This window comes from Cydia fagiglandana, chromosome 21 (assembly GCF_963556715.1).
Source record: "Cydia fagiglandana chromosome 21, ilCydFagi1.1, whole genome shotgun sequence".
NCBI lineage: Eukaryota > Metazoa > Arthropoda > Insecta > Lepidoptera > Tortricidae > Cydia > Cydia fagiglandana.
Window position 1 is genome coordinate 12,080,135 of NC_085952.1, and position 16,216 is coordinate 12,096,350.

Genomic DNA, 16,216 nt, shown 5'->3' on the forward strand with positions numbered 1-16,216 from the left:
TATATTTTATTGTACTACGTTTGTTTTTAGTGCGTAAGAAATTGAAGCTGGGCACGAATGGAGTTGCAGACATTCATAGGCAACGAGACTGTTTAGCATCTGGCGGGCCGTATGCTTGTTTTCCGCCGACGTAGTATTAAAAAAGAATAGTTAATATAGTTATTAGGTATAATTATACGTACAATCAATATTTGTGACGTTCCAACCAATATTTGTGTGTATGAAATAGTGTAGATATGTGAAGTTCCACAGAAAAAGGTACCTTATGGCGGCCGGCGCTTACGTCGCATAGCGCCGGTATAATATTGGAGCGGCGTTAATGATAGCGTAAGCGCCAACCGCCATAAGGTACCTTTACCCGTGGGACGTCACATTTGTATTACTTTCACATGTAGGTAAATGTTTTACTTAAGCTGTACGTTAATTACCCCACCAATTCTATAATTGGTAATGAATGCTCAAAATGTACATTTTGAGCACATGACATAATAAGTAGTGACGTTTAAGTGAACAAAATTAATCTCATCTGTGATCATTTCTTCTAATGTGTTATTTAGACATGTGATTTAATGTGAGCAGTAAAGTCAAGTTTGCTGTGATTTTTCAATGATACCGATAGATGGTGTCATAGTCACAGAAAATGAGAAGGTATTATAGAGGTATTGGCTTGGGTAAAATAATCATGATCCTGGAATTCTTATGAAGAATAAATTGGAAACGTAATTTTAAACTTCTTTATTCTGTTAAATAAATACATTACTGAGGTACTTTAACATGGCAACGGCAAACAAAAAAAATAAATAATCTCACACACACGCATTCACACAATTATTATCGACTTAGTTTATTTGGCCAGAGTACGCCATCGTTTGCGCGTCCTGGGCTTTCCTGCCCCATCCTTGGGCCGGTTCGTAGTTGTAGCCGGGGTGCTCGTCGTGATGCTGAGGAGGTCCGTAGGAGACGCTAGGAGCAGAGGTGTGGGAGGAGCCTCCCTTGTTGAGGAGTTTCCTGATGAGGCCGACGGCTTGCATGAGGAAGGCGATCTTGCCGAGGAGGACAGCCTTGGCGGCGGCGAAGGCGATGATGCCAAGGAAGAGGGGGACGAGTGCGGCGAGCTTCAGTTTCAAGAGGAGGAGGAGGGGGAGGATCTTCTTGATCTTCTTCTTTTTCTTGCCGCGAGCTGTAAAGAAGATTTTTATTAGTCATGTTGTCTTTAACTATTAATTTTAGGTGTACATACTATCTTTATTTTTCCTATAATGATACTGTTATCACTTTGTTGGATGTAAATAGTATATAGCTTTCAACTGTTGTTTTTAATTGATGGATGAGAATTGTCTGGATGGTTAATGATGGTGAAATTTTAGGTAGTTAGGTGATAATGATAGTATCTAAATTTTTGATTGAAGATTAAATTGTCTAATGTAGCGCTTATTCTAAGGCATATCAAAAGCAAATATGTGATGGGTAGTACCTAAGTGCACATCAAAATTGAATCAGCATCCTACATTTCAAGTTAAAGATGCAAGTCAGGTGAAGTTTCATTACAATTTTCTGAGATCAGGAAGTCACGTTTGTCCAGTAACACAATCTCTTAGGATCATCTGATCCTAAACATCAGTTTAGGTCACGTATGGAAATACGAAAGAGAAAGTTAGTGTTTGTCGTGAGCTACGTGACAATTCATGACATTGACAAAGGGACGGTAATATGTAAATATGATGTGTGTTCGAGAGAAACGCGTACAGTAAACGAACAAGCGGCTGTTTGCTTAATATTCCTCAATTACGGACGTTTAAGGTACCCGTTGTTTTAAAGGCTTTACGATCAATTATCGTCGCGACAATATGAAGTATGTATGGTTTTTAAGAAAGTTGAAGCTGATTTATTTGGTAGTGAGAACGGCATCAAAATAAGTTATCTATTGAGAGGACTACAGACTTGAGAATATAAAAATAGTACGCACGTTTCTAAAGGGTCGGAAAACCTCTCGTAACACCGTTGAAGTTAAAAGCATCCATATATTATGGCAACTGCTTACCACCAAGCAGACAGTCACTATCGACTTGCTATACAAAATTTACTCTAATGTCTAAAATTAATGCATATTTTTGGACACAACACATACCTTCCTCATCTAGACCACGGGACTCGTTGTCAGCCAAGTCAGACAACCGTAGCTGCAGTACATGGTTGTCCAAGAAGTCTCCAACATTGTTGGCGATCCTCTCCTCAATCTGCGATTCCCTGGTCTTTGGGTCTTCAGCTAAAGGCTCGTAGCTGCGGGCAGAACGAGCTGTTCCGCTGTTGATGAAAGTCATGCCCTCGAAGAGACTAATGTCCTTCGTCACCGCCAACCTCTCCGTAAATTTGAGGGCCTTTTCCTGTAAATATTTATTTAAGTTAGAATATGACAGGATTTCACTGGACGCTAGTTTACTTAAGCTTTTCATAACCTACTACTTAAAAAAAGAGTAAGAACTCTAAGATATGTAAAGTATAATCATCTGCTTAGAGTCTGTTTGAAAAGAGAAGAGCCGTGGAATGTATTGGGCCCCATACATTCCATGACTCTTCTCCTTCCGCACAGAATATCAGTTGCACAGAAAGACGACCTGTTTTGCTAAGTCATGACAAAAATATAAAAGCTCATGTCCTTGTCACTTTCTAGAGTACTAATGAATAAACACAAAGGCCATAAGGTTGGCTAGAAAAATGTAACCTAAGCCCTCTTGCATAATGCAAGAAACGTGTTGCACTCCTGAAGAAACTAATTGACTGTTGCTGTACACGTATCGCTTAATGACACAACATCCAATCTCAGATTGAAAATGCGTTGACAAAACTTCAAAGCACGACAGAATGCCTCGGCGCACTGTATCACAAAATCCATTAGCACGTCACTTCACAAAAATCACTTTACACACCTTAAAACACAACGATGTGTCAGTTTCAATACACTCGGTAACCACATTGACTAAATTCTCCGCGACTCCACCGTCTTGTACAGGACTCGATGCCGCTAGCGCCACAATGGCTAAGAATGCAATTTTCGACCACATCGTTGTTTTTTGTTTTGCAAGTCCGTTATCCGATGCCGCTGAGCAGGTTGTGATGTTCTTCCCAAAAAAGTGATGGATTATATCCTCTTCGCCCCACCCGCGCGGGTGACGTATGGCTCGCAAACAACGGGCAATAAGGGGTAAGTAGAAAAATAAATATTGAATGTTAGAAAGCGAAGTTTTCGTTTACGACGTTACGGTGTTTGATGTGCTAGTGCAAATGAATGAAAGAAAAAGTGCGAATATTTGTATTTTCATTCTAATCGACGTGTGAAATGGTACGTAACTTCGTCTTTGGAATCGGAAGTTACGACTCCAATTTTAGATAAAATTGTAATTATATAAATTTTTAAATATTTACGCAAACAAAACACAAAAAGGATAAAAAATGAGGCTAAGATAAAACATTTTTCGTATAAACAAATTTTAACAGCAGAATGTCTAATTCTATGAAAAAGTGTCTTAGTTCATTTATTAAGTAATAATGATAACCTAGGTCTTATATATATTAGGATTAAATTGTAGGTAAGTAAAGAAAATTGGTCTTTTATTCAGTTTGGTGTAACCTTCGTATGTTTTTGATGGTACTAGTATCTTAGTTTATAGTTCAATATATCCTCAATGTAAAATAGAGCGTAATTATAAAATAAAACAAATTTTCAACTAAGGACTGTATCGTTTATTATAAATACAACTTTACTTAGCCGTTTTTTCTGGTATTATATTTTTATTAAAAAATTACACATATAGTTTAATTAGTGCTTTAATAATAAGTAACATTTCGTCCTGGGAGATCACGTAAAGCATATGGTTTGGACAATATTTACCCAATCCTCCCGAGTAACTACAACGATTTTGGACAAATACTACAAGAAAATTTACGGTTTGCGAACAAGACGAGATATTACACAAAAAAAATCGTACTATGTAAACAGCAATTACATATGATTCGTAAAGCGAAACATCTGGGCATAGTCTAATCATTTCTTTTAGTTGGAAAAAAAGTTTTGGATCTGTGCTTGGTGGCCTTTTAGAGAATATGGCATGTTACTTACGACAACCCCGACTTTGGTATACAATATAACCATCATGGAGCGTTTCTATCGACCTGTTCTAGCCATGGTTCAACGCCATGAATGTCCGTTAGGCTTTGGATTTCGGTAGATTCTTTTAGCTGTTTCCCTCATTTCGCTGGCGTCAGAAATTGACGGGCATCCAAAATGTTGCATAAAAAGTCGTTTTCATGTAAAGATAAAAAATCACCACATTTATTCTGTGGATGTTCAATTGAGCAATCATGAAAAGGACACTTAGATGGCATATTTTGGCAGCATATTAACCTTTTGTTTCTTTAAATCGTACCAAGGAATCGGTGAAATAGTCTCAAATTAAGCTCGATAGGCTTGTCCAAATTACAATTGCTAGACGGTATTAAAATCATCATAAAGTCCCTAAAATAAAATAAATGTAAAACCTTCTTATATCAGATATGGCTTAAAAATACCCCCAGAGTATACCTTAAGAACATAGTAATACAAAATAATACACACGTCAACAGTTAGACCAGGTTTTATTTGTATTTATAATAAACGATACAGTCCTTATTTGTCAAAATTTATCTAATTATTGTTTGTATGTTTACTCTCGCATGACATCTTCCTTATTTCATATGTAGCTATTTTTTAATTCTTTAAATTTCGAGGTCACGGCTGCTCTATGACTTCAAACCGGTAAGGTTCAGATCTACTGGAAAGTAAACTTTCTGTCGCATCGGATTCCCTTTCGATAGCTTTTAGTGTTTTTCACTAAAATATGTATCAGTGTTATACGATTAACCTTTAGGTACCGGTTGTTTTACCTTCGTTTCTATGCGACGTTTCGTTGACATAGATACTTATATTGAATCACGGCCTGGGGCCCGTTTCTCAAAAGCTTGTAACTTGTAATACAAGTGGAAGTCCCTTTCTAACAAAAGCTGTCAAAAAATCCGCTTGTATTACAAGTTACAAGCTTTTGAGAAACGGGCCCCTGATTCGAACTTTAAGATGCATCAATGATTTAGCAAATACATGATATGGATCAGATATGTCAGTGTCAAAAGTGACGTTTTTGTTTGAAGAACTTTCAAGTTTTTGACGATGAGTTCGAATTAGGCCTTAAAACTCAATTGAATCAGAGTACTCGTAAACATTGTTGTTCAGAAATCCCTGTAGCTTGTTTTTCAATTTTTTCCGACTAGTTTGCTACCTACCACGTGTAGGTATTGCCAGGAGAGGTTAAGGTGAATGATTACACACACACATATTACATTTATCGCAAAAATAGTATTGAATGAATGAGTGAATGCGAGTTAAGCAAAGAGTACAGTAAGTATATTTAAACGATTCTATATTAAGCTACAAAAAGCTTGAAGAAACTTTTTGGTCTATCTTGTAGTTGGCGGTTCAAGGTACGAAAAAATAATAATTAGGTTCTTATTTCAAAAACTACCTGTCATTACTCATTATTTCATTAAATTACATTGTACAGGTATAATTGTTCAACACGAATACGGCATATTTTAAAAGGTGCAAAGTAAACTTAGACGGACTCTAACACCCACTTTAAATGTAAGGAGGAAGAATGGAGCACAATATTTTAGACTTTAAATTGACTGTTTTGGAAAGTTTTCACTGAATTAAAATAACGTTGTTTGAAATATCATTGAAAATATAACTTATATATATATCCCTAACACTAAAATATTCTACAAAGCTTTCGAGTAAAATGATTGTGACATACATACGGACGGAAGGACTATCGGATGCGCGGACGGACAGGTTTCATCATGAAACAATTTTAGGATTTTTTTCCATTATGCGAGGGAACTATAAAAGCCCTTACAAATGCATAACAAAAGACTGCATCAAATCGAAATTCTCCATTCATAAAATTCGAATTTTCACGCGGAAGTTGACGAGTTCATTTTACACAAGCTTGACCACAATGTGGTCTTCAACCTTCAAACCCAGACAATGTGCTTCACAAGTCACAGGCTATACAATAATACTTATGAAATAATTTGGGGTAAGCACGTCAATAATTGTCGCCGTACTGACGCAATGAGTCGTTAGGGAAGGTGTCACGCTTTTCACATCTTCAGAAGGCTTGTGATGTTTAAAAAAAACGGGTGTATATTTTCAGAATGATAAGACTAAGTTTGGTTGTCTCATAGATCCTCTACACCATGGCCCAGCTCAGGACCAGCGAGATGACGATGCGATGGTTATAGCTTCTCTACACGATAGCCCAGCTCAGGACCAGCGAGATGACCATGCGATGGTTATAGCTTCTCTACACTATAGCCCAGCTCTGGAGCAGCGAGATGACCATGCGATGGTTATATTGGTTATGGCTTCTCTACACGATAGCCCAGCTCTGGACCAGCGAGATGACCATGCGATGGTTATATTGGTTATGGCTTCTCTACACGATAGCCCAGCTTTGGACCAGCGAGATGACCATGCGATGGTTATATTGGTTATGGCTTCTCTACACGATAGCCCAGCTCAGGACCAGCGAGATGACCATGCGATGGTTATATTGGTTATGGCTTCTCTACACGATAGCCCAGCTCTGGACCAGCGAGATGACCATGCGATGGTTATATTGGTTATGGCTTCTCTACACGATAGCCCAGCTCAGGACCAGCGAGATGACCATGCGATGGTTATATTGGTTATGGCTTCTCTACACGATAGCCCAGCTCAGGACCAGCGAGATGACCATGCGATGGTTATATTGGTTATGGCTTCTCTACACGATAGCCCAGCTCTGGACCAGCGAGATGACCATGCGATGGTTATATTGGTTATAGCTTCTCTACACGATAGCCCAGCTCAGGACCAGCGAGATGACCATGCGATGGTTATATTGGTTATGGCTTCTCTACACGATAGCCCAGCTTTGGACCAGCGAGATGACCATGCGATGGTTATATTGGTTATGGCTTCTCTACACGATAGCCCAGCTCAGGACCAGCGAGATGACCATGCGATGGTTATATTGGTTATGGCTTCTCTACACGATAGCCCAGCTCAGGACCAGCGAGATGACCATGCGATGGTTATATTGGTTATGGCTTCTCTACACGATAGCCGAGCTCTGGACCAGCGAGATGACCATGCGATGGTTATATTGGTTATAGCTTCTCTACACGATAGCCCAGCTCTGGAGCAGCGAGATGACCATGCGATGGTTATATTGGTTATGGCTTCTCTACACGATAGCCCAGCTCTGGACCAGCGAGATGACCATGCGATGGTTATATTGGTTATGGCTTCTCTACACGATAGCCCAGCTCTGGACCAGCGAGATGGCCATGCGATGGTTATGGCTTCTCTACACGATAGCCCAGCTCTGGAGCAGCGAGTTGAGCATGCGATGGTTATAGCTTCTCTACACGATAGCCCAGCTCTGGACCAGCGAGATGACCATGCGATGGTTATGGCTTCTCTACACGATAGCCCAGCTCTGGACCAGCGAGATGGCCATGCGATGGTTATGGCTTCTCTACACGATAGCCCAGCTCTGGAGCAGCGAGTTGAGCATGCGATGGTTATAGCTTCTCTACACGATAGCCCAGCTCTGGAGCAGCGAGTTGAGCATGCGATGGTTATAGCTTCTCTACACGATAGCCCAGCTCTGGAGCAGCGAGTTGAGCATGCGATGGTTATAGCTTCTCTACACGATAGCCCAGCTCTGGATCAACGAGATGGCGATGCGATGGTTGAGAGTACACACTATGGAATGGGCCAAGTGTAGATGCGTAGGTACGAACCATCGCTGATACATTTGATGTGAAAAACCGATACCGTGGCCATCCCATCGCCATCCCGCCGGGCCATAAGCCATCCGACACCACTAAACTCTATACACGCTGGCCCATCCTTAGTGGAGCCATTACACAGAAGGGGGGTCCGGCTTCGAGTCGTTGCTGATACAAAGGCTGTCCGTAGTAATCCAGCGAGTCGTAAGCCACGCCCGCTGCTGGCTTCTTCCCAAACTAAAACACAGACAAAACATCCTCCAGACTGAGCATAGTCGCGCTACCCCTCTGCCACGCATACGGTAATTTTACTCCATGTTCGAGTCGAAAGTGTCTTTGTGTGACGTCCGTGTCTTTGAACGGACCAATCACGGCACGGGACTTCGCTCACCTCGTCCCGCGCACCCTCGCATTTTTGGCATCATCGGTTGCATGAAATAATTGCTCTAAACTCGGTCTAGAGGATTCCTAATCTATGTTCTTTCCGCTATCTTGTGCTGAAAATGGAACTATGTTATGCCCACTTTTCAAATAATTAGTTCCGACAGCGAATCTATTAAAAACGTCAATGATCAGTACGAAAGCAATGTAACTTCACCTCAAAACCGGCCGTTTGACCCAGAAACATTGCGCAATTATGAAATAATTCGGGGTGAGTGCATCTGTTACCATGCGGACTGACACAACTTGAGTGAAAGTGCTGTGTTTCGGCACTAGCGTAGTGTGTATGGCTGAATTTTGGAGGTTGCTATGGAGGTTGATTTTTAGGGTTCCGTACCCAAAGGGTAAAACGGGACCCTATTACTAAGACTTCGCTGTCCGTCCGTCCGTCCGTCCGTCCGTCCGTCCGTCCGTCTGTCACCAGGCTGTATCTCACGAACCGTGATAGCTAGACAGTTGAAATTTTCACAGATGATGTATTTCTGTTGCCGCTATAACAACAAATACTAAAAACAGAATAAAATAAAGATTTAAATGGGGCTCCCATACAACAAACGTGATTTTTGACCAAAGTTAAGCAACGTCGGGAGGGGTCAGTACTTGGATAGGTGACCGTTTTCTTTTTGCTTTTTTTTGTTTTTTTTTTTTGCATTATGGTACGGAACCCTTCCTGCGCGAGTCCGACTCGCACTTGCCCGGTTTTTTTATTTTATTTATGTAGGTAAACAAACAGTCACTACAAGAAAGGCTTAAATATAAAGTATTTTTAACACCATATACAGTATGTGTGACCAACACCGTTCACCACTTATTACAATTAGGTAGGTACTTTGATTATTCGGAGCTTATACCTCTGGAGCGTATTGGCTCCGGAAGGCATTGACAAGGTAAAGGTTATTATTATATTAAATTCGTACATCATAAAACGAAATATTTAACTCTTAATAGCTAACAGTGCATGCAGCATTACGTTACATAAGTTATATGAAAATAGTAAGTACATTAAATTGTAAATTTTGATTCGCTTCATATCTCTAGATATTATATATTGTTATTACGTCTAAGTACATCTGTTACAAGTTTTTTTATATATACCAGAACTGCAGCCAAAAATATCCACCTGATTAAAATGTGTGTTATAAGTGTGGACGAGCCTGCGAAGAGGAGCGCGCTCACCGGCGTGGGTGCGGCAGCGGCCGGTCACGAACAGCCGGTGCGGGCGCGCCTCTCGTTGTCTACTACAGTTGATATGGAGCAGTGTTGGCCGAACGTTAATTGCAATTGACCATTAACCAGTACAAATTGAACCGTAAACGGTAACGGACGGTTACAGTTGACGGTTCAACTTGTGCTGGTTAATGGTCAAGAATTTTCAATTGCATTAACGTTTCGGCCAACACTGATATGGAGCTTGGTTGGTTGGTTGCAGGTTGATTCGTACATTTTAATAACAAAATCGTACACGTGTTGTCTTACCACAGAAGTCAAAGTTTTACTCGACTAAATATTTTTATTTTATTGGGATTAGTTGTCAAGCGGACCTCAGGCTCGCATGAGTCGTGGCGTGCCAAAATGCCGGGATAACGCGAGGAAGAAGAAGATTTTATTTTATTTCGACGGGGCGGGGGTCATATCTACAGGGTCCTAACCCTACCAAGCGTCCTAACGCTTGCCGCGTAAGCTGAGGGCACCGGTTCGATTTCGGCCGCGGCCTCTCCGGGCTTGGTCACTTTTTATTTAATATTATAAGTACATACATAATAAGTAAGTAAGTAAATATTCTTTACTGCACCAATAATTATACATTTTACATACATGTAAAACTACAAAGAAATATTAACGGAAAAATAGAACCAGGTAAAAACAGGCGGTCTTATCGCTAAAAAGGGATCTCTTCCAGACAACCTTTGGGTAATAAAATTAATTTCAATTTATGTGTTGTCGTCTCTGAATAGGAGTGGTAGGCGTCAGTACTTGCTTATAACTTTAACAACTACAATCCATTAAGGATTAGATAGGTATGTCAGTGTCAAAACTGACGTTTTTGTTTGGATGAACATCACTTTTGACACTGACATAACTAATCCATATCGTATCTAGATCTAATATTTGACGTATCTTTCGATCCCACGTAGATGCCACTTTGACGTTGGCGAAATCATCGATAATATCGATGGAACCATATTACCCAAAGATTTAATTGAATTGACGTATCTTAAAAGTTCGAATCGGGCCGTATGGCGTCTAACGGTAAAGTTATGTACGATAGTTAGGGACAATATACGTAAATATATGTAAACCTCCTTTTTAGGCATCAGTCGTAATACTTACGACAAAATTTTAGCACATTTCGCCGGATACGCGAGGTGTTAATTCGACGGTGAAACATCGCCTAAACATTACAAAACCGTTTGTGAATGGATATGAATGCTTTATGGAAGTGAGCCTGTACATATGTATGCCGGCGGCCGATCGTAAGATCAGGCAGATCGTAATGTTCCTGTGTATTGTTTTGAGGATAGTCACGTTAAACCATTATACAGGGTGATTCAGGAGACGTGAGCAGGACTAAGACTGCGCATTTCATAAATTATAAGCAACTGTTTCGTATCAGTATTAGTGAGGTTAACGTTAATTTTCTAGTCGTGTTGAAAAAAAGAAGTTATTAATTTATTTACGACGTGCATGGTAACCCTACAGTTAGAATACTAAACTACCGGTATTCTGTTTCAAATTGAATGTCATCACGGTCTGGTTACTTTTGAAAACTCGTATGTCACTCAAGTTTGACAGTTTATTTTCTTCATAATCAATATGCTGTTATTGCGGTTAAAGAGGTTTTGTGTTTATTAATTAGATCTTGTAGGGTGACCATGATTGCAGAGAATAAAATTTTCCCTCGCCAAAAATTTAAAAAAATAGAAAAAATTGTGCTTGTTTCACCTAAATACGACGGTGATCGATCAATTATCAGTTACTGAGTGTGCAGGATTAGTCCTGCTCACGTCTCATGAATCACCCTGTATAGGTAAGATAGGTTCGTTAGGTTGCTTCAGATGCCCGAAGGGCAAACTGCCCAGAAACGGGAGCCCCGCGTAGAGGGGCTCCGTCGACTCAGGGAACGAGTTCTGACTCGTTCCCTGAGTCACATTTTCACAATTCACGATATGCCTAGGAATTTCACGATATGCCTGATCTTACGATCGGCCGCCGACATGTATAACCCGGCCGTGAGAAAATGCTCGGTCGGTGATAAAGACAAAACAAGGCACTCTTTTTTTCTACATGGTGTAACATGACGAAACCGTATAATTTCAACAGCGTATTCCTGATCATATTTAGAGACGAAAATGTCAGGACATTTTAACTTTTACTTTACTTACTTAAACTTTTTTTAAACTCGCCTATTTTCAGAGTTAATTCATCATATTTTTATTGTTACATAGTGCAAAACGCCTTTTTGATGACGATATTGCTGCTATGGGACGTAGTCTAAATATCCTTATTGATAAATGTCAAAAAGTGTCAAGTAACACTTTGCAAAAAGTAGATTTTACGAAAAAAAAATGTAAAAATCAATTTTAAGTGACAAGTTTACCAATAACGTTTATTTTTTATGTACAAATACATTCAAAAAATTGAAAAAACAAAACAAAAACAAATTGTTTTTAGCAAAAATTACCTAAACTCATTACATTTTATCCTTCTTTTGACCTCAGAAATGCGTGGTTAAAATTATTCAGTTTCCTCATGTTACACCGTGTATGTCCTAGGAATCGCAATAAGGCTATATTTTTCTATCAAAGCGTGTCAGACCCTTTGCTTGATTCATATGATACAGGATGTCATCATCATCATCAGCCTACTCTCGTCCACTGCTGGACATAGGCCTCTCCTATAGCCATTGAGCACGATTTGTGGCAACTCTGATACAGCTCTTGCCAGCCGCCTTGCGAAGGTCATCGCTCCATCTAGTCTGAGGGCGTCCTACGCTACGTTTCGTCTACCCCACACAGGATGTTATGGCTCCTCTACACGATGGGCCAACGCCGGCCACTCCAAGAGAAGCAGCCATGCGGTAGAATGAGATAGAAATATCACTTGCTCCCTGTAACGCATAAATGCGTCTCTTGGAGTGGCCGGCGTTGGCCCATCGTGTAGAGAAGCCATCACACATACAGGATGTCAAAATTTCAAAACTTATAAAATGTGCGTAGAGGTATCAACGCAGGAATGCGTAACCACGTGATGTCGCACGCATCTCCCGGCGACATTCTTGCGAGAAGAAAGTGGATGAGTCAGGTCGGTGTGACCTTGAACAACGGTTATTCGGAAGTCGTGGGTGCACACCAGGTGGTTTTTTTTTATCAAATAAGCTTTTAATCTCTTTTCTGTGTATGATACCAAATTTTTTGTCATCTTTTAGCTTTTTTCTAGAACGACTTTTTCTGCTCTAGGTATAGGTATAGCACACCCGAAGTTTGAAACTACACACATAATATGTAATAATTTGAATAGGTGGAGTATAAAGTTAATTTGTAGTTTTTTATTCGTCGCATAACGGCCCGATTGGAACTTTAAGATACCGTTAAATAATACGATATGTGTGTATTATGTCAGTGTCAAAAGTGACGTTTTCTTTAAAGAAAAACGTCTCTTTTGACACTGACATAATATATTTAATCCATATCGTATCTAATCGTAATATTTGACGTATCTTATAGTTCAAATCGGGCCGTTAGAGTCGTACCAAACTGATTCTACGTGGCACTTGCAATGTGTCACATAACGTCATGATCATGAATGACACATTTTATTTCTATGAACCAACGGCGCGATTCGAACTTTAAGATACGTCAATTAATAGATCTAAAAACGATATTTTGAATTAGATATGTCAGTGTCAAATGTGACGCTTCTTCAAACAAAAATGTCACTCTTGACACTGACACATCTAATCCATATCGTTTCTAAATCTATTAATTGACGTATCTTAAAGTTCGAATCGGGCAGCAAGACTTTTTACAACATCCTTTTCCATGAAAAATATTTGTAATTTATTATTAAGTAAGAAATTATAATGTTAGTGTGAGTACTCTAAGGCCCACTTGCGCTATTCCACTAACCCTGGGTTAACCGGATAAACCTGGAGTTACCATAGTTACCAGTACAATTTTACACTAGGTTAACGGTTTAACCGCTTAATCCCGGGTTAGTGGGGTGGTGCAAGTGGGCCTAAGCTGACATATTTAATTAACCACCCCGTGTGCGCCGCGTCGCACGCGCAGCTCACAGGAACTTTCGCGTCGCGCCCACCGGCGCACCTTGCGCCCAACCCCACCCCTGATTTACGTACGCCGACCCTTTAAAAGCTTAAACTATAGGTACTTTACATACACAGATACGAAATAGGCTGAAGATAAGCTTTGTTTGTGTATGTGTTTTATCTGACAGCCTTTATCTAGAACATGTCAACTCCGTTAGGCCTCATGCCATAAACTACAAATAAGTAGTCTAAGGTTTACCTCTAAGATGCATTGAGGTACTTAACTTAGAAAGCAGGGTAATTACGAAAATAGAAAATATCTACTAAAGGAGCATTCCACGGGCTGTCCCGTACAAACGCATTTTATTTCCTGTGTTGCGACTTTTTTTTCGGCATTTAAAGCAGGCGATTATTTTTCTGTGTATTTTTTTGACCATTTGGCATAGAAAAGGAAATTCTTATACCTGCAATTCTACAGGAAATTCGCGTTTGTACGGGACAAATGGTAGACAATTTCGTGGAATGCTCCTAAACTAGAAGCACTTTTTACTGCAGCAACAGTAAACAAAATGAAGGGTAAGCGTTGCAATAGATAGGTAATACATATAAATGTTGCTAAAGTATGAAGAGCTTCTATCTAATGGACGTAAGATGCGTTAGAAGCGTAAATGCACCTTATATAAAGATGATAAAATATACCTTCTTAACATACTATTTATACAGGTAGGTATAATGGTTTACCTTTATTTTGCCGTTAATTTTTCTGCAGATTTTCGTTTCACAGAAAATGTTTCAAGTAATTTCAAATCGCAAAATAATCTTTACATAGAATATTTACTTTAAATAATTTTAGTTCGGATTAGTTACGTTTCACCAAAAATTTAAAACATTAGTTTTGTTTCAAGAACAATTTGTTCATGTAATCTCATTTCACAGAATCATCGATCTGTAGAAAAGTCACTTCTTATAAATACAGTTCACCAAAATTTAATATACAGAATAGTCATTTAGTCGAATATTATTTACTTAGTCGTTAATTTAACGCAATCTACTTCTCTGGAAGGAATTCGTTTTTAGGGGTTGCCGTTCTACTCGTAACCTAACCCACTTTTCTGGCAACAGTTCCTTTTCTTGGGGGTCGCAGTTCTAACCTAACCTAACCCACTTTTCTGGCAACAGTTCGTTTCCTTGGGGGTCGCAGTTCTAACCTAACCTAACCCACTTTTCGGGCAACAGTTCGTTTTCTTAAGGGTCGCAGTTCTAACCTAACCTAACCCAATTTTCTGGCAACAGTTCGTTTTCTTGGAGGTCGCAGTTCTAACCTAACCTAACCCACTTTTCTGGCAACAGTTCGTTTCCTTGGGGGTCGCAGTTCTAACCTAACCCACTTTTCTGGCAACAGTTCGTTTTCTTGGGGGTCGCAGTTCTAACCTAACCTAACCCACTTTTCCAGCAAGGGTTCGTTTTCTTAGAGGTTGCAGCTCTAAAGTAACCTAAACTCCTTTTTTAGCAATTTCAATGAATACTAAGAGTATATGAAAGGTAATTTTGTAAAATAATAATCGTTGAAATTAATATTCTGTGAACTGTAGTGTCGCACAAATAATATTCAATGAATAATAATTCTACAGTCAGTCTTTTATTTTATTTAAAAATCTTTGAATAAATATTCTGAAGTTTAATCAAGTTACAAAATATGTTTCTTTGAAATGAATAATCGAAGAAACAGAATTAATTGTAATAAAAATCTGCGATTCGATTATTCTATGAATAATTTTCTGTATAACAAAATTCTGCAAAAAATTTGGCGGTAAAATAAGGGTACACCAGGTATAATATCTTCTTCCTCGCGTTATCCCGGCATTTTGCCACGGCTCATGGGAGCCTGGGGTCCGCTTGACAACTAATCCCATGATTTGACGTAGGCACTAGTTTTTACGAAAGCGACTGCCATCTGACCTTCCAACCCAGAGGGGAAACTAGGCATTACTGGGATTAGTCCGGTTTCCTCACGATGTTTTCCTTCACCGAAAAGCGACTAGTAAATATCAAATGATATTTCGTACTTAAATTCCGAAAAACTTATTGGTACGAGCCGGGGTTTGAACCCGCGACCTCCGGATTGCAAGTCGCACGCTCTTACCGCTAGGCCACCAGCGTAGATAGGTATAATATACAAATGTATAAAAATTGGCAGATACTCGTAAAGTCCAAAAGCTTTCTTCTTATGATGACTTTCCAACTGGAGTTAGAAAAAGCTGACATTTCGGACCGGGCCGGGCCCGCGTCCGACATGTCATTTTCTATGACGGCTAAGTGTGGAAGTGCCACCATATAGTCAAATTACAATAAACATTATGATATTTTATAGTGGAACTTAGTATACGTAGTGCAGGCCCCAATTTCACATCGGTGACAGGTGCGACGAATTGTAAAATCACTGTTGCTGACGTCACAGGCATCCATGGGCTACGATTACCACTTACCATCGGGCGGGCCGTATTCCTGTTTGCCACCATCATTGTATTATTTAAAAAAACTTTATTATATCGGAAAAAAACAGATATTTCTCCTGCGAAGTTTCTGACAATTGTCAAAGATTTAGAAGAATTGTAGGTAATTCTTGACAGGTAATGAGTT

The 16,216-nt window shown here is 39.6% G+C and overlaps 1 protein-coding gene across 1 annotated transcript; it reads right to left on the reverse strand.

The window, feature by feature from the left end:
• Positions 1-720: 720 nt before the first annotated feature.
• LOC134675228 (uncharacterized) lies at positions 721-3,118 on the reverse strand. The gene is made up of 3 exons (XM_063533442.1): positions 2,928-3,118; positions 2,129-2,384; positions 721-1,180 (listed from the first exon to the last, which is right to left on the reverse strand). Exons 1-3 carry the CDS (start codon positions 3,060-3,062, stop codon positions 840-842), a joined length of 732 nt encoding a protein of 243 aa, XP_063389512.1. The 5' UTR covers positions 3,063-3,118; the 3' UTR covers positions 721-839.
• Positions 3,119-16,216: the final 13,098 nt, after the last annotated feature.

Excerpts from the sequence above, each read along its gene's own strand:
- LOC134675228 (XM_063533442.1), bottom strand. The coding sequence starts at position 3,062 with ATGTGGTCGAAAATTGCATTCTTAGCCATTGTGGCGCTAGCGGCATCG. Across the intron at positions 2,385-2,927 it reads ACACATCGTTGTGTTTTAAG|GAAAAGGCCCTCAAATTTAC; the intron begins GTGTGTAAAGTG and ends AAATATTTACAG. Across the intron at positions 1,181-2,128 it reads CCGTGGTCTAGATGAGGAAG|CTCGCGGCAAGAAAAAGAAG; the intron begins GTATGTGTTGTG and ends TCTTCTTTACAG.